We start from the raw sequence: 27,512 nt of genomic DNA, 5'->3' as shown, positions 1-27,512 counted from the left end.
GATGAGGCAGGATGGATAAAGAAGCAGGGTTCTCTCTTTGAAGGAGGTTGGGTGGGCATCAGAATCATTCTTCCGGTCAGGATCAGGCTGACGGAGGATCCAGGGATCCCTAGGGAGGGCTGGGAGAGCATTGGGCCCTCAACCCCACCCAGAGGGCCCTTGCACAGTGGACAAGATGGGGCGAGACAGGCTTGGGACCCGAGAGACAAAAATCTGGACATCTGAGGCATGCTTCCTTCGCGGGTTTGAGGGAGGCCCAGCCACTTTCTCCTAAGGCCGCCTGTCTCCTCCCTTTTCTCTCTCTCTCCCCAGGCCCCTCTGGCACAGCCGGAGTCTCCCACGGCGTCTCCCGGGGACGAGGCCCGGTCCGCTGCAGACTCGGGGGATTCAGACAAGGAGTCGGTGTGCAGCAGCTCCGCCAGCAACAGCGGCAAGGGCAACAGTGGCGCCAAGGAGAAGTCGAAGAAGGACCGGGAGCGGGAGAAGGACAAGGAGAAGAAGCGGGCCGACTCGGTGGCCAACAAACTCGGGAGCTTTGGCAAGACCCTGGGCAGCAAGCTCAAGAAGAACATGGGGGGCTTGATGCACGGCCGGGCGGTCAAGGGGAGCGCGAGCAACGGGGAGACGCTGGAGAAGAAGAAGAAGGGGTCCATCAAGGTGAGGAAGGGCAGCAAAGAAGAGGCCTCTCCCGGAGATCTGGTGGCCGCAGTGGGACCCGGCAAGGCGAGCGGCGAGAAGCCTCCGGAGGCCTGCAAGTACAGCAGCGACGTCAAGCTGAGCCTCAGCATCCTTCGGGCGGCCATGCAAGGGGAGCGCAAGTTCATCTTTGCCGGCCAGCTCAAGACCAGCCATCGGCACCAGTACCAGGAGGAGATGATCCAGCGGTACCTCTTGGACGCCGAGGAGCGCTTCGCTGCCGAGCAGAAGCAGAAAGAAGCAGAGAGGAAGGCTGCCGTGGGTCCGGCGAGCAGTGGGGCAGGCAAGAGGCTGGATCCGGAAGGCAACCCGCCCCTCAAAGGAGAGGAGGTGGGGCTCAACTCCGCCTATCCCCCGCCACTCTCCCCCTACAGCCTCCAAGGCCCCGATCTGGCTGCCGTGGGGGCCAAGATGGCTGGCTTCCCCACCAGCTACTCCGGGGTCTTCACCATTCCTCGTCCGTCTATGACGGGTAGCCTGGAAAGCCCCCACCCCCCCAGCTACCAAGAGAGCCGGAGGCAACTGGCGGGTGGGAACTGCGCCCCCCTCCCTTCTTACGCCACCCTGCCCAGGCACTGTGCCCAGGGCCGCCCTCACCCTTACCAAGCCAGCCCTTCCCACCCGGGGGCCCACTTCTCCCCAACAGAAACGGACGTGCCCCCGGGCTATGCGGCCACCGAGCGTGAGGGCTCTTCCTGCCCGGTTCTCCCCAGTAATGGGTTCCGGGAATATGTTGAGCCGGACAGGGGCTCCCCAAAGGGAGTTCACGGTGATCAGGCCAAGACACGGTTGCTCTACGGTGGCGTCCAGCAGACCAAATGCAGGCAGCCAAGCTGCAGTTATTACGGACGCCCGGAAACCGGGAACTACTGCTCCTGCTGTTACAAAGAGGAGCTGAAGAGGAAGGAGCGAGAACGGGAAGCCTTCATCCACCGGTTTTGAGAGCGCCTCGCCTGCACGTGGGTGTCTGGACCCATGGGTTATGGGGAATGCAATAATTTTCTCTTCCTTCTCCCTCGCCTCTTCCACCCCGCATCTTGTCAAGAAGGGTTGGGCAGGTCGGGGGAGGCAGAAGCCACCGCTGACCAGGGTGAGGGGCACCCGATGCCGTGGCAGAGTAGGGGCTGCAGCTACAGGGGAAGGGGTGCACTGAAAAAGGGGGGAGGCAGGCCCCAGGGGCCATAGGCAGGGGCCTCCCCCCCTACCCCGGGGGGACACAGTGCGTTTTGTGGAGTGCGCTGTCGCCGCACGGAGCGAATCTTCCAGACCAAAGCTTTGAATCCCAAAGGGGTGGAACCAGCGCACTGGGTGGCAGGAGCCCCATTCCTTCCTTCCTTCTTTCCTTCTTGTCGGGTTGGCCTGCTTCCTTTTTTAAAAAAGCATTTCAAAGGGATTAAAACCACCATTCCCTATAGGTTGTCTTTTAAAAAAAAATATTTGAAATTGTGAGTCTCTTCTTATTCAGTAATATTAACAACTTTGTGTTTTTTTAAAAAAATATTTTTGAGGAGGTTTTTTTGCCGCCTAAAGGGGACTTCTGAGTTGGAAATGGGGCTTGTCTCTCAGTGTTGGGACCCCTCCCTGGCTCTTCGCTCTTCGGAGTACAAACCCACCCCGTCTCCCTCTCCTCCTCTTCTCCATTGTTCTCTGTTGTCGTTTTTCTGAACAAACACCGCGTCATAGTTGGTTTTAGCCTTGGTAGATTAATTGGGCCTTACTGTTTCTAAAATACATGTTGAGAAACTCCTGCCAGGAATTGAATACCTGTGTCAGTGGAAGGGGTGCGGAGGAAGGAATCGGCAAGTGACAGGACTCTCGCGGCGTGGGTGGTATTTTTCTGTGCAAAAGGGGGACCTGTTTTTCATACAGTTGGACCCAGTGTAGTAAGAAGGGTTACCAAGCATAGAATCAGGGCTTTTGGGGGGTGTTTGTTTGTTTGTTTGTTTTTTAAACAAAAGCAATAAACTGTTAAAGCGACTTGAAAAGCAGGAAAGACAAAAGAGAAAAGCCTAACCTAGTTGGGAATAAAAAGCGTTGCCCCTCCTTCACGGATGCTGCCTCCGCCCCATTCCCATGAATGCATTGATAGATCTGTATTAAATTCTCTGACTTGCAGAGAATAACTTTTTTTCTTTCCACACATGCTCTTCTTATTATGATGATTTCATTTTCTAGACTACCTCTGTTCTGCTGAGTAGACATAATCTGGCTCCGTTTTGCTGAGCCGATACTTTTGTGGGAATGGCAATTAAATACTAAAGAATATAGATATTATATATATATGTATATGTATATTTTTAACAGGGCTACATTTGTGTTAGGGGACAGGGAGCGGGAGAATGTAAAATAGATGCTAACAGCGCTATATTTTTTTCTTGTACGAATAAAAAGTAACAGACCTCTTTCCAGAACTCGTGCCCCCCCCCCCCAGCCCCTGGAAATTCTGGGCGCTTCGGCTCCTGCCAGGGTTTTGCAGGATTCCCTGCCTTCACTGCAGATAAGCGCCTCTTGGCTGGGAGATGTGATCAAAATTGAGCGAGATGCTGTGATCAAAACTTTAAAAGCGGCCCAATCACACACACACACACACACACACACAAAAGTAATGATCTTCGAGGCTCTTTTGGGCGACTTTAATCCGACTCGTAGAAGAGTCTCCCGAGCTATGCAATTGTGTCCCAGGGTTGGCTGAGTGGACGGGGGAGATGCAAGTGTACTTAAAACTGATGCTTTGACCGAAAAAAAAAAAAAAAAAGAGCCCAGACAGTTTTCTTGGTACTTGGATACTTGGTGGGCACTCTTTTTGCGGAGAGCCTGCCTGGCGCGGGGCTGGCGCGGCTGCCAACTTGGTGGCCGGGATGGGAAGTGAGTTGGAGTCTGGCTTCCATACTTCCTTCTGCAAAAGGGTCCAGGAGGAATTGGGGGAGGGGAACTGTGCACCGTTGTGCCAATTGACACCCCAGAGAGAGGGGGGGGCATGGAGCTGTGCCAGCGGCTGGGGCTTCTGCTGCTGCTCCCCCCCCCCGCACTCGTAGGGGCACAGGGTGGGAGATGGAGGACGGGGATCCTGGGCTTGCTGGTTCCAGACCTTTTTTGTCGTGACCCCGTTGGGGGGGTTGCCCTGGGTGCCCCAGGTGGCGAGAGGGAGCAGAGAGCGATGTAGCAATACAGCAGAGGGCTTGTCCTGTTTTGTGGGGAGGGTGACGAGAAACTCTGCGCATTCTCTCAGTAGGTGGAGGGCACAGAGTTCAGGGACAATCCTTCCCAGGGCCTCAGAATCCAGACCCTCTAATATTTGGGCTGAGCACCCCAAGCAGTTTGTGAAGCCTCCAGCAAATTAGCTTACCCCCCCCCAGAAAAAAACCCACCCACCCTTTTGAGGTAGGCATTGACCAGGGGGCTCCGTAGTGCCCAGGACCGAAAGGTTGTCTTCTCTTGTTACTGGTTGCTCAGAAGGCCTGTTTGTGTTGAGGAATTCACGTCCCGAAATTTTTATAGATATATATGCATTTTTCCTTGGGTCTGATACACACAGAGACACCACACTCCGCGTGCCCCCCCCAAAATGCTGGGCACTTTTTCCATTGTTCACCCTTGAGCTGCGGTTGGTTTTAACTTTTCTTGGCAAAACCGTCTACATTTAAGCCCGTATAAAAGCAGAAAAGTCAAAATCGGGGATGGGGTTGGTGAGATACATTGAGAGGAAGAGGAAGGTGACCCCCCCACACACACACACGCGAAGGAAAGGTCCCACTCCGTTTTTTAAGGCAGTCTCCTCTTCCTCCCCCCTCCCATCTGTCTGCGTTTCCTGAGGCCAACGTGTGTGACTGCCTGCCTGCCTGCTTGCCCGCCCTCCCAATCCTCTGTGTTTTCCTCTGCATAACCTGTGGTTTTGCTCCGTGTCCTTCCACTAGAGTTTTGAAGGTGTTTGCTCCACAGTTGCTTGCTGGTCTCCGCCTGGTTGTCATCTTCTCCCCACCCCCATTATTACCAGTAGAAGTAGCGTTGCAACAGGGTTATTTAGATTGTAGCAATTTTTTTAACAAATCAAAGGAAGCAAAACGGACTTACTTTAAGTTTTAAAAGGATATCTGGAAAGTTGTTTATTTTTTTTACAAGCACCAGAGTTTCAACTGAGACCTTGATTCCAAAGCCTTTCCGCCTTAATGAATACTAATTAATAAATTGGTTGATTGATTCTTTCCTACCAGGGTGAGTTTGAATCAATGTAGCTGATGACTGACACTGTCTTCTTCCTTAATATTTCTTGATGTTTCTGGGTAACTTGTTTCCTTTATGGTGAAACACCCCCATTTTTTTCTTTAGAAAAAAAAAGGAAGATTAAAAAGACAGATTACAATGATTTTTTAAAAAAACTCCCCACCCTCTTTATTCATGAGTCATGCAAGTAGAAACAGAATGCAGTGGAAATATTGTATGGCACCTCTTATTTCCCCTCCCCCCTTTCTTATGAGTAAGAAGCCTGAATTCCCAAGCACCTTTTTGAATATTAGAAGTGAACACTAAGTTAAAAAAAACCTTCTGTTTTGCTTTGTTTTGCCATAGAGAGGTAGAAGGGGAGAGTGGTGTGTGTTTGGTTGTGGTCCAGCTCCCTCTGGTGGAAGGGAGAAGTTATGGCTTGCATTTGTGAGCCATTTCCCAAGGTTGAATAGGAAACTTGTCAAGAAGCAGGTAGGGGGGCCATCGCTCCACCCTGTTGTCTCCTGTCCGCCCCCCCCCCCCAAATTTTTTTAAGGCTAAACTGCACATCCTGGTTTGCAGCGGCAAAGGGCTGAGTAATTAGCCACTAGGTCAAGATAGCCTGTTGGTCTCACAGTTCCCTTTTCTCCCAAACTAGATTTAATGAACCAAAGTCATGTTCTGCTCAGCAATAATCTCTCCTTTAACCTTTGTTAATTTGTTTCTAATACAGTTTGCACAGCAGGGGGGAAAAGAAAGGCGTCCCTGGACAACCGTTTTAGCTTCTTTTCTTTTATGTGAGCTCTGTTCTAAAAACCTCCTGTCTCGGTTTCTCTACTTTTTACTTTTTGGGGAAAACATAATAATAGAAGGACTTTAAAAAGAGTCCGGGTGATGACGTTAACCAGCTTGTAGAGTTTTCATAGAAAGGTTTCCTTCCCCCTTTTATGGGTTCCCCCCCAATCACTCCCTGTTTAGTTGTTTAAGAAGTCACCTGAATTAATTCTTCGATTGTTGTTGACAATAAAAACTATTTTTTAAAAAAACCAACTTTTTAAAATACATCAGTGTGCGGGCAATCTTTATTTGTTTGCTTGATTCCTGACATGTCGGCTGTTTGGTGGTGGCAGTGGTGGGATTTTGCAGTCTGAGAAAGGAGAGCTTTTCAAAGCTCACGCCATTCATGCGTCCATCTTGCCTGACATGATTGTGGCTTTTGTGGGGTTTTTTTAAAAAACTTATTCAGAGGGGTCTGTAGGAATTGGTTTTTCTAGAGCAAAACAGGCTCCCTGCCACTGAACGATGATGTTGGATCAAAGATCCAAGTCTTTCTGGGCTGAGGGTGCGTGATGTTTCACCTGACAAAACCCCAGTAGAACTATTCAATTGGGGTCTGGAAACAGGCGGGGGGGGCTTGTTCCTTCCTGAGCAGCCGTACCAACGACGGATGCTTCTCCCTGTGGATCTGCCAGTTTTCCAGATGTGTGTGTGTGGGGGGGAATCTTTCCTTTACTCTTGTGTCATCATACCCCACATTTTAGGACATGTCAAAATTGCCACGGAGTATTTTGTGCTTCTAGAGAAGCACCACCAGGAATTGCTTGTACAATTGGTTCTTTATGAGTAATATGGGAAGCCACCGTCTCTACGGTTGGAGTGCGTCAATCCCTCCCAGCCTGGCCTCCATCCTCGGGGGGGGGGTGTCTCAGCGAGAGGAGGGGTTGGGGCTGGTGGGGGTCCCCTCACTTTGCACTGCTGGAGACCGAACCTGGAAGGATCTCGGGTGCATTCCTCTGCTGCTGAACTTTGTCCCCTTGTTTTGTTTTCTTTCTCCTGTTTTCGGAGAGTGCTTGTGGTTTTCAGAACCCCGGAGGAAATTCCTTTCCTGGCTTTGTCTTGCTTCTAGGGATCTAAGCAGAGAAGGGACACTTAAGCTCCGGCTAAGCTCCGCTGAAAGCCATGGAGCAACTTGACTCAAAGGTCTCTGAGCATTGGGGGAACCCAGCTGTGACCCCAAGTGGTTGGACCGAGGCCTCCCTACTTGGCAGAAAGGAGGCTGCTGGGGTTGAAGAAGCCACTCCAAAGGTTCAGTCCATCCTCAAAGCTGCAGAGCGGGCCAAGGGTGGCACCTGGACCTTGTTTTTCCCGCTTCTGTGGTCAGCTGCAAAAGCGCTCCCGGTTCTGGCCAGATTTCCTTCTGGACCCAAAACGGAGTGTCCTGGAATGTTGTTTTGGAGAGGAGCGCTGGAATATGTGAAGTCATTTCTTAAGAGCCCTGCCATTCTCTTGGCAAAGAAAGGGGCGCTAGACGTCCTGGTTTTGTCCTCGTGCGGCCCTCGGCCTTTCCTTCCTTCTGCTCCACCAGTCGTCCTTTGGAAACGACCTGCAAGGAAAGAAAGCACCCAGCCCCCTTGGCCCGGGGAGAGCCTCGGTATGCTGGCAGGCATTCTGGAATCGTGGCACCACCGTTCCTTTAGGAGAAAGGAGGGCAGGCCCTGAAGGAAGGGCCCTGGATTGAGAGCAAGAGTAGCCCATGTTCCTGCCAGCGCCCCAAGAGGTCTTGGATGGATAGTTCGGGACAGGTAGGGCTGGAAGAAGAATGAACCTTCAACCGGTCGGAGCACCCAACATTTGTAGGACAGGCTGAGAACTGTGATTGCACTGGGGTTCTCAGGGAAGCATTGCCGCTGTTTGCGATATGAAGGGGTGCTGAAAATAAGTGAGGGGGGCTCCTCCTTTCTTTACCAGACCCCCCCATTTCCATTTGCCCTTTTCTCCGTGTCCTTCCTCGCTCCTCCCCCTCCACGGGGGATCCTTCTCCGAGAAGAAACCAAAGGATGACAAAAGCCATCTTCTCCGGTTACCGGAACCAGCCCTGCTCTTGTGTCGGGCTCCCTTTGCCTCCAGGCGCCTGTGGCCGGGCTTTGGTTACACAGGAAGGGGCATTTTGTTGTGTTGGTGTTGAGTGAGTGGGCCTGACTCCCTTCCTGGAGGGAGGGCTCTCCTTCCACACCAGCTTCTCCCATTGTCTTCCGGGGAGGGGGGGGGGAAAGAGAGAGAAGAATCCTTCCCAGGCTGAACATCCTTTCCTGCCTGTTTTCCAGGCACAAGGCTTGATGGGGTGCTGGTTTGTACTGGGCCGTGGCCTTCCAGAAAGTGTTGCCCTGGAGCTTCCTGCCTCTTGGAACAGATGGTGTCTGGGTGGGTTTATGGGACCTAAGCCTGGGGTTTTCTTGGGCTAAACCCCAAATACTGCCTGCCTGCCCCCCCCTCAATCTCTCTCCCTTCCGCCCACCACTCGCCAGATGGAGGGCTGAGTCAGCCACCCTTTCCAATGGCCGAAGAAGAAGCGAGTGCTAGCCCACACGCCTCTGGTTTCTTCTGTTAAACTGGTCCCACCCACCTGGAAATGTTAAACTTATTTGGAAGAGAAGAGATTCTGGGAGTTTTTGGCCAAAGGGGTAACTTCTCTCGCTTCCCCTCTTGGGTAACTAATGTTGCGTCCAAGCAGCCCAGCCCGGCCGTGGGCATAAACTGCAGCCGCCTGTCGCTCGCCTCCCTGTGCAAATCGTTTTAGCTCCTTGGTTTTCATCTCGGTCTCCCTTTCCATCCAAATATGCAGCCTGTTATTATTTCCAGTGAAATCTCCCCTCATCTACCACTGGGAGTTTGATTGTCTTCCTTAACTCCCCCCCCCCAATCATCATTCTTATCCTCCTCAAACTTCAGTGGCATCTCGACCCTCACCTCAAAACCCCACAGGAAGGGGGTGCTTCGTCTTTGATCCGTTCTCAGCTGGCTGGCTTTTTGGCCGGGTGTCCCCTCGTGACCTGGCGCTCCTCCTTGACTGAAGGTGCTCCAGAGCAGAAAGACCGGAGCCTTAAAAACAAAGGAAGACTGGAAAGCAAACATTTTTCTTTTCCAGCGCAGCTTGTCCTTCAAACAGGGCAAGAGGGTGGGAGCAAACACAGCGGCTTTCCAAAGGAGAGGTGAAGAGAAGAGAGACGGGCCAGATGGGGCCGGCTTTCTCTTTCTTGCTCCTCAGGGCGTAATCTGGAAGTGGGGAAAGTCACCGGCTGATCTCGCCTTCTGGGGACTGGAAACAAGGATTTCCTAAAACCAGCTTCCTGGCTTAACAGTCTTTAAAGAATCCTCCTCGGGAGGCCTGGGCAGTGTTTCCCCCCCCCCATGCCCAGCAGAGCAAGGTTTGGGTGTGGGGGGGTTGATGGCAGGTAAAGCAGCAGAACGGGTGGCCCTTGATGGTGAGAGGGAGGGATCCTGGCCACTGGGCATCTAAGGTGCCACACCGGAGCCGCCTTTCAGAGTCTTGGCGGCATCCTGCAAACATGAGATTTGTAGTCTGTGGCGGAACTTGGAATTCGGTGCTGCCATGTGGGGAGCTTCTAATGGGGGCAGGACCCAGGAGAGGAGAAATCCTGGGCCTTGTGGAAGGCCATCCATCGGGTTGATGCAATGATGTCGCTTTAGGTCGCACTGCGGGATCTACCCTCGGTCAGGGAAGGGTGCTGGGTCCCTTGTCTCCAGGGGGTTCAGCCGGGATGGTGAAACCGGCCGCAGCCGACTCGATTGAGGGCGCGTAGATGCACCCTGGTGAGCAGCGCGCAGAACTGGGGCTTCATAGGGTCTCTGCCCTCAGCTGCAGGCCGCCTTCTTCTTCTTCTGAGGCCATCCCCATCAACAACTGGGCGCGCCTGAGGGGGCCGAGAGGCGGGCGTGGAAGGCGGCCCGCCCGGGTGGGCAACCTTAGGCCGGGGGGGCCAACTCTGGCCCTCCGCCGGGCTGCGCTCGACCCCCCACCCAGGCTTCTGTGCAGCTGGAGGCCACCTGAGGGGGGGCGTCCCGCGAGGGGCTCTTCCGGGGAGTCGCCAAGCGCTTCCCTTTTGGGAGGGCGGGGAGGAGTCGCCCCCCACCCCGGAGGGAGCGAGGAGACCGGGTAGGGTGGGCTGGGGGGGGGTCTCCTTGAAGGCCGGGGCCGCCGCCGCTGCCGCCGCTCCGGGAGGCGCCCGAGGAAGCGGGGCCGCGACCCGCGGGGGCTTTGCGCGCCGGGAACCCGCCCCGCCCCGTCCCGTCCCGCCTCGGCGGTGGCCCCGGCCGCCTGCTAGGGAGGGAGCCTTGCCTCGGCTGCCGCCGCGAGCCGGGCGGGGCGAGGTGGGGCGGCCCTTGGAGGCTATCCGGCGCCCAGGCTCCTCGGCGGCGGCGCGGACGCGGGAACCGTCCCTGCCTGAGCCCGGGAGGGAGGGAGGGAGGGAGGGGCGGGGGGCGGAGGAGAGGGAGGGGAGGGGCGGTGGTTCCTCCTCCTCCGCCTCCTCCGCCTTGAGCAGAATCCCCGGGAGCGCGCCGGTGCTGCAGCGGCGGCTGCTTTTCCCCCCTTCCTCGCCTCCTCCGCCTCCTCCGCCTTCTCCTCCTGTGCAGGCAGGCGGGCAGTCTCGCCGCTCCGCTGCGCCAGCATCCCCGGAGCAGGTCCCTGGGAAGCCGGAGCCCCGGGAGGCCCGGCGAGGCGAGGCGAGAGTCTCCGGGCGCCTTGCAGCAGGGGCGCAGAGAGGAGGGGCTCCGGCGCCCGCCCCCCCCGAGACACCCCCCCCCCCGCCGCCGCCGCCTGGGTCGTGCGCCCTGGGAAGGGGCCGAAGGCAAACCTTTTCGGGAGAGCCGAGGGAGCCCCCCCCGGCGCGGCTGCCCCCCCCGAACACACACACACACACACACACCCCGGTCCCTTCAGCAGGACCTCGACTCTGCCGCCGCCGCCGCCGCCCCCCCTTTTATTTTTATATGGGGCGCGCGGGGGGGCCGCCATGCTCTCCTCGTCCAAGAATTCCTTCAAGATCAGGCAGCCTCTTCGGGATCCCGGGGTAAGTGCCCGGGAGGGGGGGGGCGGTTGGGTGGTTGGAAAGAGGGCACCCGGCGAGCTTGGCGAAGGGGTCTGTGGGGGGGGGGGCGGGAATGTGGGGAGAGGGGGCAGAGGGAAAAGCCCCCCCCCCGGGCGCGCAGGGCAGGAGGAGGCGGACCGGCCCCGAAGCTTAGGCGCCCGGAGGGAGGGGGGGGACGGGAGGACGGGCCCCCCCCCTGGGCTTTCGGGGCTGGACCTTCTCAGGCCGGGGCTGGTTCGGGCAGCCTCGGAGAGCAGGGCGCTCGGACAAGGTGGCGTCAAGGGCTCGGCTTTCCTGGGGCGGATCCTGGCCCCCCCCGGGTGCTTCCAGGCCCTTTCGGGGGCCCCTCAAAGGTTGGCCCCCGCCTGGCTTTCTGAGCAGGAGCTCCAGCTGCCTTTCAGGGACACCCCCACGAACCTCCCCCCCACACACACTTTTACCACTATTTACCTTTATTTACCTTTACCTGGTGCTGCAGGTCTGGGCTCCTGTTTCTCCAACGCAGAGAACTGGTCTGGCCGGTGCTTGGAGGTGCCCCCCCCCCCCGGCTGGCTTTCTCTCTCCTTTGTAGTTTTCCCAAAGTAACTCTGCAGGGCGAGAGCCTCTCTTTGGCATGCACACCCCCCCCACCCCCATCAGATCCCCACTTCCTAATCCTCCTCTCTGCCCCTGGCCAAAGAACCCAGGCTGGAGTTTATCTCCTTCCTCTGCCCCCCCAACCCCCCCCCCGTCTCAAGCACAACCCACTGGGGGGGGGGTCTCTCTCCTTGGCGCAACATAAAAGTTCTGTGCTTGTGCAGAGTTTGCCAGTGGTTCGTGGCAAACTTTCAAACTCAGGGTGGGTGAACCGGCCAGGGAAACCAGAACGGAGGGTCTTCTTCTTCGGCAACTTCACTCTGCTCCTTCTGTGCTTAGAAATTGTGTGCATTCCATGTTCATTGAGCTGAACAGCAGACATTAAACTGCTTGCTTTTTTCTTTTCTTTTTTTCCAAGTGAATCTCTTCCTTGAAGTTAATACACGCGCACTCTCTTGATTTTTGTGTTTGTTTATGTCTGCTTCTGCGCCTGGTTTTAAAAGGGGTTTCCCCACCCCAGTGTCAAAACTTTGACGTCCACTTCCAAACATTCTCCTCCCCCCCTTTTTTTTTTGGTGGAAAAGCAGGGATAATTTTAGAAGTGGGTGTTTTTCAGTCGTACATCATGTACTCGGGCTGTGGAGCGTTTCTCCAGGGCAACTTTCCCATCCATGATTCACAAACTTTTTCAAAAGCTTGGCTTTCAAGTTGGTAGCTAGGAAACCCTGCCTTGGCCGAGAGAGTTTTATTCCAGAGCTTTGTCTTCGACCGACCGGCCTGACAGCAGATTTCAGTCGAGCAACGGGGCCTCTTCACGGAACGGGTGGCAAAGAAAGCCAGGCAGGAGGGCAGAGTCTTCAGAAGGGAGCAAATGTCACAAAGGGCCGGAAGCAGTTAAAATTGTGGTCGTTGTTAAATGAAATTGTAAACCACCCAGAGAGCGCTTTCAGCGCTATGGGAGCGGTATATAAGCAGCACACTGTGCTTTTTGTTCGGCTGTTATATCAGGCATATGCATGCTTGCTTGCTTTATTGACTTAAATGAAATGTTGGTGCGTTTCCAAGAAAAATCTGATTTCTACCCCGCTCCCCGCATACTTTCTCTCTCTCTGCGTTCTTGGCATTTTCCAACTCTGTTTTACAACTGGAACTAAAAACATGTGCCAGAAATATGCATCGGGGCAGCCAAATCAGTCGTAGGATTATTTGAATCATCTGAAGGTTGATTTGAGCATATTTTTTTGGCTCGGGCAGGAGAGTCAAAAGGGCTGCCTTCTTCTCCGTGTCTGTCGTGAGAGACCAGGAGAGCTTTTCCGAGGAGGCCAAGGAATGTCAACACTAAACGGGGTCCCCAGACCAACACACCGTCTCTCTGTTTAGGAGCCGAGCACGACACCTCGGGTGGAATTCTGTGCAAATTTAGGGGTGCTTCTGTCAAATGAAGGAAGTCTCGAGACAAATAACACCAAGGGGAACAGAAATGCTTGCTTGTCCTTTGGATTTTTATTAAAAAAAAAAAAGGTTGGGAGAGAGCAGGAACCCACTGAATTTGGAACTATTAGTCCTGGATCTCTCCAATCTAAAAGGGCGGGAGATGCTTGAGGTCTGTGTTTGGGTCTCCAGTGAGCAAAAGAACTGCCCAGAAAGTCCTGGAGATGCCAAACCAAGGTGTGCTTCTCTGCTGGAGATGCTCCTCTTTTGCCTTCTCTCGGGCCTTCTGCAAGGCTCTCGGGAGGTGGCCTCCCCATCAGGGCAAAGTCTGCCTCTACCTATTCCAGACTTTGCTTCCAGCAACACCAACCACCCTCTCAGCCTCTCTCTCTCTCTCTCTCCTTCCAGCCCAAGAGTCCGAAGTCCCCCGCCATGAGCGGCAGGAAGAACAGAAAGCACGGTGCTCTCCAGTGCATCCCAGGTACTGGGGGAGAGGTTGGGGGAGGGGGGACTGGGAAGGCCGCTGTGGAGGGAAGGGAGGGGAGGGGAGGGAGGTCAGATCCCACCAGAAACAGAGGCTGGGAGGCCCCAAAGGCAGCTTCACAACCAGAGCATGAAAAAGGGGAGAGCAGTCTTTGCTGGAGGCTTCCCTCTGAAGACCCGACGGATTTGAGAAGATGTGGGTCTTAGTACGGGTAGGAGGCCTCCATCCTCTGACACCAGATCCAGCTTCTTGGGAGATTTGGGGGGGGTCGGGGGTCCTGCCTGGCCTTGCTGGGCACCCTGAAACAACCACTGGCCCTGAGACCTTCCCGCCTGGTGGTTTCCCAGGAACTACCAAACGTCACAGCAATGAAGTAAACCAGTGGGACAGACTCAGCTGCCTAAACTCTGCAGGAAAAGACGGTTTGGCCCCTTCTAGAAACTGGCTGCTCTCCTGCATGTCAGCTTCCTTTGCAGAGTCAGTCCTGCTCCTCAGAAGGAGTGGCTGGCTGGGGCCACCGAGGTGCCAAAGACCACAGGATGTCCTGCCCGGCTCTCTCGTTCTGGCTTCTACCTTCGCGTGATGGGGCCTCGCCGGGGTGTTTCCGAGCCCGACTCTGCACCCTTGAGGGCTAGAAACCAGTTGGGAAGTGAGAGCAATGCTTATGAAGCTGAACTTTCCACCTGAGGCCGGGTTTCGGCATTTCCAGAAAGCCCAGAATCCATCTAGCAGGGCTGTGCATAAATTACTTTTTTTGCAGTTAAAAAAAGTCGTTCCTTTCCCTGCTGAACGATGGTCTCCCTTTCACAGCTTGAACGGAGCGCTTTAATCTGGACTACAGGATCCAGCATCCCCCAGTCAGGGCTGTGGGCCGTGCTCTCAGGGAACAGTCGGCATCGGGGAGCAGGTGGTTCTCCTCCTCCCCGTCTTTCTCCTCCTCCTCCTCCTCCTCCTCCGGCCACCACATAACTGACATAACTGGCCGAGAAAAAACGGCTAGGGAGGGGAGGCACCTGTTGCCACCGAGAAGCCCCATTTGGGATGCAGCTGCTAGGAGCGGAGGAGCGAGCTTTCCCCTCCTTCCGAGGTGCCCCGTTGGGCCCTGAGGATCCCAGAGTCCCCCTTCGCTGCCTCTGCTGCCGAGAAGCTCTTTTTTTGCAAAAGGCCTCCTCCCTCTCTGGGTGCAAAGAAGGGAGGAAGCGAGAGGGAAGGAGAGCCTCGCATTCCGGGTCCTGGGTCTTTTTATCCTTGGTGGAAGAAGGAGCAGCTTTGCTCCCCACTCCCACCCCCCCAAAAAAAACCCAGAGCCCCTCTCGGCCCTCTTCTGGTGAAGGTTGGCCCGGTCTCTCTTCAGAGGGGAGAGAGGCCTGTTTGGAAAAACAAGAGGGAGGGTCCCCACCCCCCCACCCCCCCACCCCCACCCCCCCCCACCCCACCCCAGGCAGAAGATTAGCTGGTATGAAAGGGAGGTTGTGTGTGTGTCTTTGTGTGTGTGTGTGAAAGCCAGCCAACGGGGCCCCTCTCTGGGCCGGAGGCTCCCTTGCCAGCCCGGCGCTTTGCTTCTCTGCCTGCTGCTTGGGAAGACTTGGTGCCTCCTGCCGGGGCTTGGAGGGCAGGCAGCGAGCGGGGGCCAGGGGCCGTCTGGGCGGCTGCACGTGCCTGTCGGGTGCTCAGCGACAAGGAAGCAGCAGAGAGCACATGTTTTCTGGGACACACCTTTTGTGGAAAGTTGGCCGGCTGCCCTGTGGTTGCCAAATACCTCGCAGGGCGTGGGAACGATGTCTTAGACCTCTAGGGCTCAAGCACGAGAAGAGGAGTTGAAATCACAGATCATCCCCGGGGGGGGTTGCTTTAGGGTTACAGATCCCATCATCCACACTCCTATTAGGGGCTCATCGAGAGCTGCTCCCTCAACCCCGTGCCCAGCTCTCCCAGTCCCTGCTTTACGCCTCTCCCTCCGCACTTAACGCTTGTGTCCTCCGCTCATTGCTAATTGGCAGGGGAATACGTCCAAGAAGAGGCGGCGCATGTCAAGAAGAGCGTGCCTTCTCCAGACGGCGAAGGCTTCCTTCCGGGGACCCTCTACTGCACCAACCTCCGAGTGGCCTTCCTCCCAGATCCGCCCCCCAACGCAGAGGTGGGTGAACCCGCGGGCGGGCGACTCAGGGCCCCTATTCGCCGGTCGGTTCCACGTGCCCGCAAGTGGAAGGGAGACGGAAAAGCCTCTGCCAGGACCTGATAGACAGGAAGGAGAGACACATTATGGGGAAACCTGGCTTCCTTTGGACTACAGTTCCCTTAATCCCCCTTCCTCTCCCCTTCTAGGACGGCTCCTGCCGCCCCTTCATCCACACCGACCACGACGTGGCCCTCCCTGGCATCGCGAAGCTGGTGGCTGGTAAGGTCGGGGGAAAGGGGGGGTCCACCGAGGGCTCGGACGTCGCGCCCCCTCCCCTGTCCCCCCCCCGTGTCCCCCTTCCTGGCCCGCGGCTCCTCAGCCCCTTTCCTCCGTCCTCCAGTCCACAGCTTTGCCAAAGCCAAGGTGCTGACGAGCTCCTCCCTGCTGAAGTTCATCCCGGAGGAGCTGCTGGTCTTCTGCCGGGACTTCCGCCTGCTGCGCTACCACTTCCACGAGAGCGGCCTGGAGCCCCAGGCTTTCCGGGTGAGTCTCAGTCGCTCGGGGGGGGGGAGGAGAGGAGAGGGAAGCCTGCCCTTCCAGCAGGAGAGGGAAGCCCTGGAATGTCCCCGAGGCGAACCATCACGCCCCCCCTCCCCCGCAAGAGCTGGACAAACCCGATCCTGAAAAAGTCCCCTTTCAAAGAGGAAGCAACTACCATTCCCAGAATCCCCCAGCTGGGAACAATGGTTCACCCCAAAGGGAGAATTTTCTAAGCCCTGTTTTTAGGAACCCTTAAATTCTGGAGAGCTTGCTCTGGGTGAGGAAAAGGTGGTCTGGACTGACCATAACGGGTTGGAAAAAACTGCTGCTTAACATCGGGGGGGGGGGGACACTAGGAATTTTGTCCAAAACCAGGAACTTCCCCAGGAGTGTTCCTGCTTTAATAGCCTCTGTTGTTGTTGTTGTTGTTTTTGCTGTTGTTGTTGTTGTTGTTGTTGCTGTTGTTGTTGTTGTTGTTGTTTTTGAAATGTTGTAAAGGTTGAGGCAGGAGGCCTCTACATGGGTGGGAGTTGCACACTTTGGATTTTCCCTGTCAGGAGCCCCTCCGTTTTGCTGCTAGGTGGAGCAGAGCGACCGGGGGCCCTAATCTGCCCCCCCTCCGGGATCTTGGCCTTTCAGGTGACCATGGCCATCGCCCAGGCTCAGGAGAGCAGCAGCTGGGACGGCAGCTATGAAAGCGTTGCCTGGAAGAACCTGGGTGAGCAAAGCGGCCGTCCGTCCTGGGGGGCAGGCGGGGGGAACGGGAGGAGTGGGGGGGTGTTTCTCTTTCTGCCTTGAGCTTTTGTGGCTCCTGCCCCCGGGCAGGGAGCAAATCCCGAGAGGGGTCGGCCCCCCCCTGCCTGGCCCCAGGGGGTGCCTGGGTGGGGGATCAACCTCCCCCCGAAGTCTCTCTCTGTGGGAACCGGAAGCCAACTGGGGGAACGTTTTGCCTCCCCCTCTTCCAGAAAACGGCCAGCCCAGCCAAGAGGAGGAAGACCCCCCGACCCTCCTGTTTGAGTCCCTCTGCGACTGGGAGAAGGAGCTGAAGCGACTGGGGGCCGAGGGCTGGAGGGTCAGCCCGGCCAACGAGCGTTTCGACATGTCCACCAGGTAGGGAGCCAAGCAGGGGGGAGGCCAGGGCCCCCGGGCTGGCAGCAGCACCTAAACCCCCCCCCCCCCGATTCCTGAGTCTGCTGGGACGAGGGTCCCATTCCGTACTGAGGAACCAATAAATAAATAACCGCACGAGGCAGGTTCCTCTAAAATTCCTCACATCGATTTGTCTTTGATGACAAAGTGGAACCATTCGGAGGTTGCTTCCATTTTCTACCTGTGTTGTGGGTGTGTTTTTAACATATTTGTCTTTGTGGCATTCTTTTTAAACACATGGCCTCCGCAGCTGGCCAGGAGGAAACGTGATTAAACAAATGATGAGCCTGGGAGCCGAGAGGCCAAATTTCCGGCTTTCTTCACCTCCTTTCGGCGGAATAGATTCAAAACCCACATGGCATTGGATTCCCCCCAACCCTCCCGCCCCCCAGGGTGGGGTGTGGGGGAAGCTTCGCTCTCCGCCCCTGCAAGCCAAGGAGAGGTTTTGCACAGCTCCCAGGAAGTGGAAAGCAGATTCGGAGTTTATTAATATTATTGCTCTTGTTATTGTTAGAACATCCAAGCTAAGAATGCATGACTGAACATGTCAAAATAAAGATAAAATTCATGAAGGATGGGCATGGAACGGGGGGGGGGGAAGGTTGAGGAAGGAAATACCTGTCAGAAAAGTTGCTTTTTCAAAGTTACCAGCCCGAAACAGATGCCCTACACTTTCCAACTCCCCCCCCCAACTGCCAAACCTCTGTTGTCTCCCCCCCCCTCCCCGCAGCCTCCCAAAATACCTGCTGGTTCCCAGTCGATCTCTGGACAATGAACTGAAGAGGGCCTTCGTGCATTTCAACGAAAGGCGCATCCCGGTGAGTCTGGGGCTTGAAGGCTTTTTGGGAGGTGGTGGAGAGAAGGGAAACGTCCAGCGCTTGGGAAAGCTATCTTTTTAGAATAAGATCACAACCCCCAGGGGGGCGGATTCTGGGCATCGTAGTTGAAACGTAGGAGTTCCAGCTGCCAGCATTTCCAGGAATGGTCCATCTGGAGATCTCGCTAGCTCTCAGAGCCGAGACGGGCAAAACATAAGTCCTTGTGCTCCAAGGGCGGCTTCCTTGCATGGTGTGGGAACTCGCCTAGGGCGATCTGAAAAGGTGGGCAGTAAAAATAAGCCCTGAGCATGACAGTGGGGGAAGGACGTCTAGGAAAAGAGGGGGCTGTGTTGGTGGAAGAGGCGAAGGCTTGGAACATGGAGGTCAGGAGATGCTCTGGCGTGGCGTTCCGGTCTTTATCTCTCCCCTGCCCACCTTTCTTCTGCCCAGAGGCTGAGCTGGCATCACCCAGGAGGCAGCGATCTGCTGAGAGCCGCCAGCTTCCATCCTGATTCAGACCCAGAAAAAGAAGACATGAGGTAGGTTCTCCATAGGGCAGGGCCTTGGGTGGGGGGTGGGGGGGTGAGTCTGGAGAAGCCCTTGATCTGAGAGAGGGGGGGGGCTCCCAGAATCTCTTCGCCTGGCCATGCTGGATCCTTTTAAAAAGAGGAGAGTTTGGAACCCAGGTCACCAAAAATGAGTGCATTCTGGCCCCATCGTGGAGGCCCCATCCAGCCCCCACTTCCTGGGCTCCACCCCTTTGCCTTCCCTGTTGGGTCTCCCCAGGTCGGTGGAAACGCTGATGCTGGCCGGCCATTCTCAGTGCGTGATCGTGGAGACGGCGGCCGATCTCCCCACCCCAGCGGAGGTCCAGCAGGCCTACGCCAAACTGTGGTCCTTGAGTCTCTGCCTTGCTGGTGAGGAGCCGGGCGGGAATCAGGGCCGTCCCTCCGCGCCCCCCCCTTGTGAGGGGAGCTGGGGAAGAGGGGCGCTGGAGCCACAAAGGGCAAGAAGGGAGAGGGTGGCCGCTCCACCCCTGGGGTTAGGGAGGAGTCAGAAGGGTGACAGGAGAATCTCTGCTCCCCTTGGAACACCAGCGAGCCCCCCCCCCCCCCAAAATTAAAACCTGCCCACCCAGGACCTTTTGGGTCAGCTGACTACTTAGATAGCCAACGCGCACATGCACGTGACCACATAGAGACCCACAGAAATGACTCAGTGGGGTCTTCTTTCCCTGCACAACCCCTGAGCGCTTTATTTTAGGGGCCGGGGGGGGGGCGTTCATCCCGTGGCACGGTTCTTGCTCTTTCCCCAGATTCCGTGGCTGCGCCTTCGGACGAGAAGTGGCTCTCCAGCCTGGAGGGGACGCGGTGGTTGGAGCACGTGAGGTGAGGCGGCTGCCCTGCCTCGGACAGACGCGGGAGCGTTTCCTGCACGTAGCCCATCAGCTTTGGGCTTCTTTGCCCGGAAAGCACAACGCCTGGGCGTTTCCCAAGAGGGGCGAAGGGTTTACTCCTTGGAAAGGCAGAACTGGAGAAGGGACTTTGGCCCGGAGTGCCCCCCCCCTGCCACCGTCCAGACAGACAGAATCCCCCTCCTCCGATAGAGTGCTGTCACGTTTCACCAAATATGCCCAACTCGGAGGAATTGGAAGCAGCCTGAAGACCTCGTCTCTGTTTGTTTGTTTGTTTGTTTCCATTTCGTCCTGGTTAGGAAAGCTCACCTGAGGTTTTCCTGCTTCCCTTCCAGCCTTCGTCTGTTGCTATATTTGGAATTCCACTGGGCGTGTCCAGTTTGGATTTAAACAACTGTTTTTATTTCCAGGAAAGTAGCTGCGTTCAGTCTTATGTGTGGCATAAACACTGGCGAATTGCAACCCATTTCATCCGCTAAAACCTTGACAGATTTATTTTATTGGGTGAGCCCAACAGATTCTGAAGGGAGTTCTTGCTCTCTTGCAAGCCAACCACTAGATCACAGAAGTAATGTTCTTCTTCAACTCTTTGTTGAAAATCATTGAAGTTTAGTAAGCTTCCTTTCTGTTGCTCACAGCAGTAGATAAAAGCAAATAAAATAAAACTGCTAAAATCCAACCCGCACTGTCAACAAAAATGCTTCTGATTTTAGAAGAGGTCAGATTAAATTTTTATAGTAGAATCATAAAAAAATAGGTATACAAAATAGTCCCCTTTAAAAATGTGAAACGCAGAATGCTGCGGCAGAGATGAGGTGTGTGTTCCGTGTGTCTTTTGGTGTGTGTGTGTGTCTCTTGTCTGTCCGTCTCTCCATCCATCTCTTATAAATGAACGGAGGATGTTCTAATGGTTGCTTCCCTCGCCAGGGCATGTTTGAAGAAGGCCAGCGAAGTGGCTGTGTTACTAGCCGAGAGGAAGCGGTCCGTTGTACTGCAAGGTAGAGACAAGATTCCCTCCCCTAAAAGTTCCCTAGAAAAGGTCTGGAGGGGAGGGACCGCTTTCTGGGTGGGAATGCCCCAAACGGGACGTGCTTCTTCCAAGGAGGATAAGGGCCTCCATTCCTGGTACATCTCGGAAGCAGGAAACATACTTTTCCCACCTTCTTCGGCTTCTGCCGTTTCCACTCGGTGAGATCTTCACGGAAGCAAAGGGTCTAAGTACGTATTCATTTGGGGGGGGGGTTGCCCCTTGTTGTTCAATTGTCCTTTTTCTCTGCTTGCCAGAATCAGATGACAGGGACCTCAACTGTTTGCTGGCTTCCCTGGTGCAAGTTCTTTCGGATCCACACACAAGGACCATATCCGGATTCCAGAGCCTAATCCAGAAAGAGTGGGTGGCGGCCGGACACCCCTTCCAGCAACGTCTCAACCTGCTCCAGAAAAATGACCGGGAGGAGGTAACATTCGCTCCTATGTGAGCCCACCCCGTGCCCTAATCTGTTTTGGGGGGGAAACTAACATACTTTTGGGCACAACCCAAAGGAACGGGAAGGAGGGTGGGTGGTTTTCCCGCTAGAGCCATGGATGTTTCTTGAACATTAAGCCCTTGTTTGCTGAAGGGCTCATCTTCCTTCAAGTCAGAGTCCACATCTCTGGAGGAAGAGAGAGGGAGAGGGCAGGAGAAGGAAGGAGCACAATTGTGGGTCACTGGTTTTTTTTAATTCGTTCTCTCCTTTCCAGTCGCCTGTTTTCCTGCTCTTCCTGGATTGTGTCTGGCAGCTCCTGCAACAGTTCCCGTGCGCCTTTGAGTTCACGGACGCCTACCTGGTGGCCTTGCACGACAGCAGCTACCTCCCCTTTGCCTCCACTTTCCTCTTCAACTGCCAGTGGGAAAGAGGACGGAAAAACCAAGTGAGTCTGTGAAAAAAGGGAAGTTAATAAAAGCCTGGCTGGGATTTTTCTTTTTTTCTTCTGCTTCAGTTTGAAATCCTTGATTAAAGATGGGGTTGAGGAGGGGGGCGGCAAATGCAGCAGTCCTTACAAGAGACATTGTCCAAAAGGCTGTTGCTTATTCCTGGGATGTTAACATCAATAGAGTTGGAAGAGTTAAAAAAATGCTGATTTTTAAAAAAAGATCTCTCTCTCTCTCTCTCTCTCTCTGGTGTCAGAACCGCTTCCTGAACCAACTGTACACTCCCATCAACGGCTGGCGGGAAGACCTCTGCCTGGAGATCCTCCAGAAGGAGAGCAAGGAGGCGGAGGCCGCCCACCTGCCGACCCTCTGGGACTGGGCGGTCAGCTACAGCCCCCGCCAGAGGGCCCAGTTCAGGAACCCTTTCTATCTGCGGAGCAGCCCCGCCGGCGGTGGACGTGCCCTGAATGGGAACTTCCTGCCCCCAAAGGGGGACCAGGTCCGTGGGGATGTTTCTGTGTGTGGAAGAGCATCAGGGTCTGTCCCCCTGCTGGCCCGTGGCCTTTCTCTCTCCCCCCCCCCCCCGGCCCCCAGATTCAGAGCCAGAGACATCCTGAGTCCATCTCCTAATAGCCATCGGGGGGGGGGGGTTGGAGGGCTGGACGGCGGTCTGCAAGGGGGCCGGACCCAGGAATGTCACCCGGCATTGAATCTGGCACCCTGTTTCTGACAGATAATCAGAGCTTTTCTGGCTGGTGGATGATAGGTGTTGTGATGGGAAAGAGTCACATGCCCAGGCTCTGAAGATGGGGGGTGTGTGTCCCTTCTCATTTGCTGGGGCTTTGTGAGATTCTCATCCTTGTTTCTCCCCCCCCCCAGATGCAAAACACTCCCCCAGGGAAAGGGACCTTGTACGTCTTCTCCAAGGGCAGCCTCGCGTTGCAAACTCACTTTTTCCCCTGGAAAAACGGATCCCTGGTCAAGAAGGGGACCCGCCGGGCTCCGCTGGCCGAAGGAACTGGAGAACAGGAGAGGCCCCCGTGGGGCAAAGCCAGCCCCTGGCTCCTTTACCAGGACGGGCCGCTCCTCCTTCCCTCACTGGTGGGTCCCAGGATCCGCCTGTGGCGAAGGTGTTACCTTCGGGGGAACCCAGACTTTCCGGTAAGAATCGGACAGGAGGGGCAACGTCGTTGGGGTTTGCTTGCCAGAGACGGGTGTGCTTTTAATTCCCCTGGAAGCTGCTCAAGGTGTCTCCCTCCTGAGGTTGAAAAACATCACATTGGGGGACCCAATTTACCCATATGGCCATGCTGGCTTGTGGATTCTGGGAGCTGTAGTCCAAAAAGCAATGTTTCCAGCCATGGTCTCGTCTTTTTCTGTTTTTCCTCCCAGTTTTAGAAACATCCTATAGTAGTGAGAGGGGAATTTTGAAGCTTATTTTTTAACCATGCCCAGAAACCCACTGGCTAGGGAATTCTCTGGGTCGTTATCCAAACCCCCACTGACTAGGGGATTTGGGGTTTTGTTATCGAAAATGGAATGTTTCCCCACAGCTGAATGGAAATTCCTGTCAAATTAGTCAGCGACTGTTTTATGGATCTCTTTGGTCTGAAACTTTTGGTCGCATCTGCCAGCCGGCTGATGACATTTTAATTCTGGAAAGGCAAAAAAAAAAAAAAATGCCACTTAAAAATTGACAGATTTAGGGTGGTGGGGCCTATTTCATGGAATTCCCGGAAATGCAACAGTCGGGAACGGTGTGACCCAAAAATGACAAGAAGACAAGAATTACAGTTTAAGATGGCTGCCACCATCTCCTGGCCAAAGTATTATTTGATTTCATTTGTTTAAAATATTTCTCTCCTGCCTGCCTTTCTCCTTAAAAGGACTCCCAAGGGCTTCAGGATTTTTATTATTATTATTATTTGTTTATTTTTCAGTAAACAGCTACCTAGGCTGGCTCCTTCTCCTGGCAGGAGAATACTGGACTGGGTCTTTTTTCCCCTCCCATCTGAGTGGAGATGCTGTTGATGCTCAGAATGTGGGGTTGTTGTTTTTTTCTTTCTAAAACTGTCCACATGTCTTTCCTTCCAGCTTGGTCTCTTTGCTCCCAGTCTCAGCGGGTTGGCAGAGGAACTGGAGCGCCTCCAAGACCAGCTGCAGGCAGCCAAGAAGAAGCTGCCGTCCTGCTCTTGAGACGGGGCAGAAAACTCCACCGAGAGCGGTCGGAAAAGGCCTGGAGCTCCCTCAACGGTCCCGTTCAAAAGCGGGCTCGGCCTTCCGAATATCTACGGCCGAACGGGGACCGTTCCCTGGTGCTCCTCCTTCAGAAGGCCGCTGCGATCAGCTGGATTGTGGAGGCCATTCCCATGGCGATTGTAATTCCGCTCCCAGGGACCTTGTTTCTGAAGCCAATATCCGGTTCACACTCTCATTTACTTCCAGAAAGAACGGCGGAACGCCCTGAGTGTGATTGGTACGTTTTGAAAGCGCCCCGTTCAGTGGATCAAACCAATTTACTCTTGTCCTCATCCTGCTAAACTTGTATTCCTCTTAAAGGTCCCGCTTTGATCGTATTACAGTATCAGCATTTTTCAGAGGCACCCAATAGCAAAAGTTGTGTTGATTAGCCCTGCATTCTCCCCCCCACCCCCACCGGCCTGTTAATTTTGTCTTTTTATAGAAATCCCATGGTCCACCGACCCGTTTTATAGGTGCAAGTCAAAAGTACAGAGCCCGTATTTCTGAAATGTAGACCCTAGAACTGGGATGCTGAGTATTTATCGCAGGGTTGGGAAGAGAAGAAATCTCATGCTGGATCCTATAAATGCTTGGGCACGGTACCTGTCCGGCTTACAAAGCCCAGAACACCCTTTCCAGTCCTGATCAGGGGATTTTGGGAGTTGTAGTCCAAAAGCAGCCTTCCACGGAAGATGTGGATCAAATCCGTTTCCATCTTTTTTTCCAGCCTCTTCTGCCAGGATCCCCACTGCCCAGAGAGATCTGTTAGGTGGGCTCACCAGAACTCGGCCGCTGCCTCCTGGGTGGGCCGCCCTCTAATGCTGACAATTTTTCACAGCAGTATTAAACACCCCCCCCCCCAATTCTTGGATTTCAGGAGGGGAGGGTGGTTCTCCTCCCTCCAGATTCTGTCAAGAAACAGCAGTATTAGGATCTTGGTTTTTGTAGGAAAACTGAGATTTAGCTTCCTTCTCTGGTATTGGGGGTCACTGGGTGAGCTTGGACCTTTAAGAGTATTCCTCTCCATTCAAACGGGGTGGGAAAGGCTCTCTCTGTGTTGCCCAAAAGGTACAGTACATTCCAAGATTAGGGCCCATCTATTGCACCGACCCAAACAGTACAGAATATTTGGGAGGGGTAGCTTCTTGGCTGGCTTAATGCAGGTACTAAGATAATATGGGTCCTAAGTCTGTGGCAGATGGGCTCCATAAATAGCTTGAATGGGATCCCTGATCGAGGGAACTGTCAGGACTTTTCCCCCAAAGGGAGATCGTTCCTGCCCGGATGAGCAATAAATAATACTGTAAAACTGCCTTAAAGGCCTTTCGGTCTGTCTGCACACCTGTCTTTAGTCTGGGACGCGTTTTACAAACGGGAGGCAGATGTCTGTGGCTGGTTTCAGGTGACTTTGATTTTTTTTTCCTTAAGCACTTTATATACAGTATATATATATATATCTGTCGCCACGTCTGCTCTGCTGTGTGTTGCTAGTTCACCAGACCTGGGTTACAAACACCCAGGAGTGTTGGGGCTCCACACAGAGATACGAAAAGTCGTTTCTTCCTCTCCCGCCCCCCCCAAATGTTTTTCGTAGAGACTGTGATTTTATCCCTGTTGCTGCTGTTTATTTCTGTCTTGATTTAATTCAGAATGGTAGAGTATTTACTGTATATGCAGAAAGATATATGGGCAAAGCTTAAGGAATGGGCGGATCCCACCCTTTGGTGCTTCACGACGAAGCTTTTCCTGGGACGATCATCCTACTTCCTTCACTGAATTGCCTGAGAAGGGTGGGCACTCATTGGCAAACCTGTTGAGTTTCTCCCGTGTTTTTCCCCTTCACTTTTGAATTCAGTATCTTTGCATTGGTATCGCTCAGAACCTTTTAACTGGGCACGTAAGGCAGTTCAGTGGCTTGCCTCTTACAGCCTTGAAGATAACGTGGGACTGTGTACAGCCCTTGGCATTGAAAAAGCATGCCTGTCTCGGCTGTGAATTAAGACAAGACACCGTTTTGACGACTCTGAACCAATTCTTTGCCTTCAGACAGAACTGCTAAGCTTTTAGACTAGGAATCCCTGCATGGAAATATATTTGGTGTCGTCGTGTCTGTTTCAATGTTTTCTGGAAGCCTGTCCCTCCCGCTGTTCTTCAGGAGCACTAAAAATGGCCACGGATGCCATCAGCATTCAAGTACGCGGCTGTTATAAAAAAGGTGTGGACCTTTATTCCTTCTGCCTAAAATAAGCTATTTGTAAACATCAAGCCCAGGATGGTTGGATGGCATTCAGTGCTGCTACTATGCTTGATATACTCTATCCATTGTCAAGGCTATATCACCAGGCATACGGTTTGGCCTGGGTACCTAAGTAATAATAATGAGACTGCTGGTCCCTCTGGATGCCATGCTTTCCTCTTCCATTTCTGTATATCATGTTTGCACTGTTGGTTTGGTTTATCGCTGTATTTCGAGGGCCTACTATGTACATATTTTTGACGTGGTAAAATCCGTAGTGGGAAAATATTTCCATTTATATGACCAAGACAAAAGGTTGATGCTGCTTTTACATATTTGCTGTTAATTATAGTATTTTTTTTATTTTGTTTTATTTTATAAGCTTTTGTTCCAAAGCCTTAATCACATAAAGGAGCAATCATAAGCTAAAGATCTTTTTTTAAAAAGAGAGAGTAAAATTCTCTGGTACAATATACTGCACTGTCTCCCAGTGATTAGTTAAGAATACCCTTCTTGTATCATGGTATGAAAAGGAATAAGGAAAGGATGCCTGCTTCTATCAATTTACATCACGCTGATAATACCTTGTTTCTTGGCCATTAAAGCACTATGCACCACTAATTTTACTCCCCTTGCAAGCCAGGAATGGCTCAATCCGCCTGCTTTTTAAATGGCCAAAGATGCAAATTTGCAAAACTCACCTGTGGTTCCCCTGTGCTCAGAGTAGACCTTATAGCCCGCAACATGTGGACATGTCCTCTCCGCCCCACTTCCAGATTTTTGAAAGAAGGAGAGCCTTTGCTCCCTGCCCCTTGGTAGTCCAGATGTTCAGGACAGACCCACTGCTGGTTTCTGTTAGAAAGGCACTCCAGAGGTTGTGGGCCTCCACCCCTCATCAGCCCTAGGCCACGGTGATGAATCCAGCCGGACCTAGTCCAAGGACATTTAGAAGGTTGTAGCTGTGCTAGAACATCTTTATGCCCTCATTGTGATGCAGAAACTGACTCATTTATGCAGCTGGCCACTGGCCCACTTTTTCAAATATTTTGAAAACATGAACCCTGTTCTAGCACAATTTGCAACCTGTAACCTGATTTTTGCAGGTTCCCCTGGAGGTAAATCCAACTGTGTTCAGCTTGTGCATAAGACTGGTGCCTTAACATTGCAGTCTAAAATGCACAACCTTTTGGGTGGTTTAGATGTCTTTCTCCTATTGTTTTCTTTGTTGACTAACCCTTTGTCTAATTTTTTTAAAGTTTGCTAAGAAATGAAAGACAGAGAAGGTTGCTACTCTATTAATATAACACATCTTAGGCCAATGCACTGCTCATTAGTTGAACTAACTTTCTTAAATGCATTTTAGAGCATTTTTGTGCCTGGTCCCTGCTATTATATATTTTCCCTTCAAACAAAGTGTAATACTTGTGCTTGCTAAGAAAAATAAAAAATAAAACAGTATTATGTGAATGGAATTGTTTTCAAGAAAAACATTTGGAATGAGAGTTTGATGCTAATTCTGTGCTGATATACATTTTGCCTGTAGCATGAAGCACACGAGTAACAAAGCTACAAAAAGCATTTCCCTTGCACGGTGTATTTTTATAACAACATTTCTGTTTGAGCCTCTATTAAAAGTTCAGTATTTTGAAACCTAAGTGTGCTTAATATGAGTTGTATGATTTCTGTCCCAAAGCATCTTGTCTTCCACAGACCTCCCGCCTGTTTAGAGATTGCAAAATACCCGCCTGCAAAAAATGCTTGGACCTGTCCCTTCTTCAGATTGTGATCCTGTGTTGCCTCATTTATCT

The 27,512-nt window shown here is 53.5% G+C and overlaps 2 protein-coding genes and 1 long non-coding RNA gene across 14 annotated transcripts in view; 2 read left to right on the top strand and 1 right to left on the bottom strand.

Moving 5' to 3' along the window:
- OTUD7B (OTU deubiquitinase 7B) overlaps positions 1–5,958 on the top strand; it is a 30,744-nt gene extending 24,786 nt beyond the window's left edge. For all 7 annotated transcript variants that reach the window (XM_072983840.2, XM_072983839.2, XM_078382160.1 and 4 more), the window contains one exon: positions 313–5,958. In XM_072983840.2, coding sequence (XP_072839941.2) covers positions 313–1,638 — 1,326 coding nt within the window. In that variant the 3' untranslated portion in view covers positions 1,639–5,958. The remainder of the gene's footprint in view (positions 1–312) is intronic.
- Positions 5,060–12,648, bottom strand: LOC140702766 (uncharacterized). 2 transcript variants are annotated; one of them, XR_012082026.2, is made up of 3 exons: positions 11,251–12,648; positions 8,644–8,775; positions 5,060–6,806 (listed from the first exon to the last, which is right to left on the bottom strand). It is a non-coding gene; the product is annotated as an uncharacterized LOC140702766 (long non-coding RNA). The 2 variants fall into 2 exon arrangements; XR_012082025.2 differs by lacking the exon at positions 11,251–12,648 and having other exon boundaries at positions 8,644–9,591.
- Positions 10,220–27,359, top strand: MTMR11 (myotubularin related protein 11). 5 transcript variants are annotated; one of them, XM_078382163.1, is made up of 17 exons: positions 10,220–10,766; positions 13,200–13,273; positions 15,273–15,412; positions 15,601–15,673; positions 15,795–15,937; positions 16,515–16,652; positions 16,900–17,044; positions 17,814–17,901; positions 18,352–18,440; positions 18,688–18,818; positions 19,217–19,289; positions 20,243–20,313; positions 20,600–20,772; positions 21,056–21,226; positions 21,484–21,726; positions 22,107–22,388; positions 23,322–27,359. In XM_078382163.1, exons 1-17 carry the CDS (start codon positions 10,710–10,712, stop codon positions 23,421–23,423), a joined length of 2,193 nt encoding a protein of 730 aa, XP_078238289.1. In that variant the 5' UTR covers positions 10,220–10,709; the 3' UTR covers positions 23,424–27,359. The 5 variants fall into 5 exon arrangements, with proteins under 5 accessions (XP_078238289.1, XP_072839944.2, XP_072839946.2 ...); XM_072983843.2 differs by having other exon boundaries at positions 10,221–10,766; positions 13,200–13,272; positions 15,276–15,412; positions 16,574–16,652; XM_072983845.2 differs by lacking the exon at positions 10,220–10,766 and adding an exon at positions 12,648–13,028 and having other exon boundaries at positions 13,200–13,272; positions 15,276–15,412; positions 16,574–16,652.
- The last annotated feature ends 153 nt before the right edge of the window (positions 27,360–27,512 follow it).

This window comes from Pogona vitticeps, chromosome 15 (genome assembly GCF_051106095.1).
Source record: "Pogona vitticeps strain Pit_001003342236 chromosome 15, PviZW2.1, whole genome shotgun sequence".
Classification (NCBI taxonomy): domain Eukaryota; kingdom Metazoa; phylum Chordata; class Lepidosauria; order Squamata; family Agamidae; genus Pogona; species Pogona vitticeps.
Note: the sequence above shows the minus strand (reverse complement) of the source record. Positions and strands in the feature narration are given on the sequence as shown.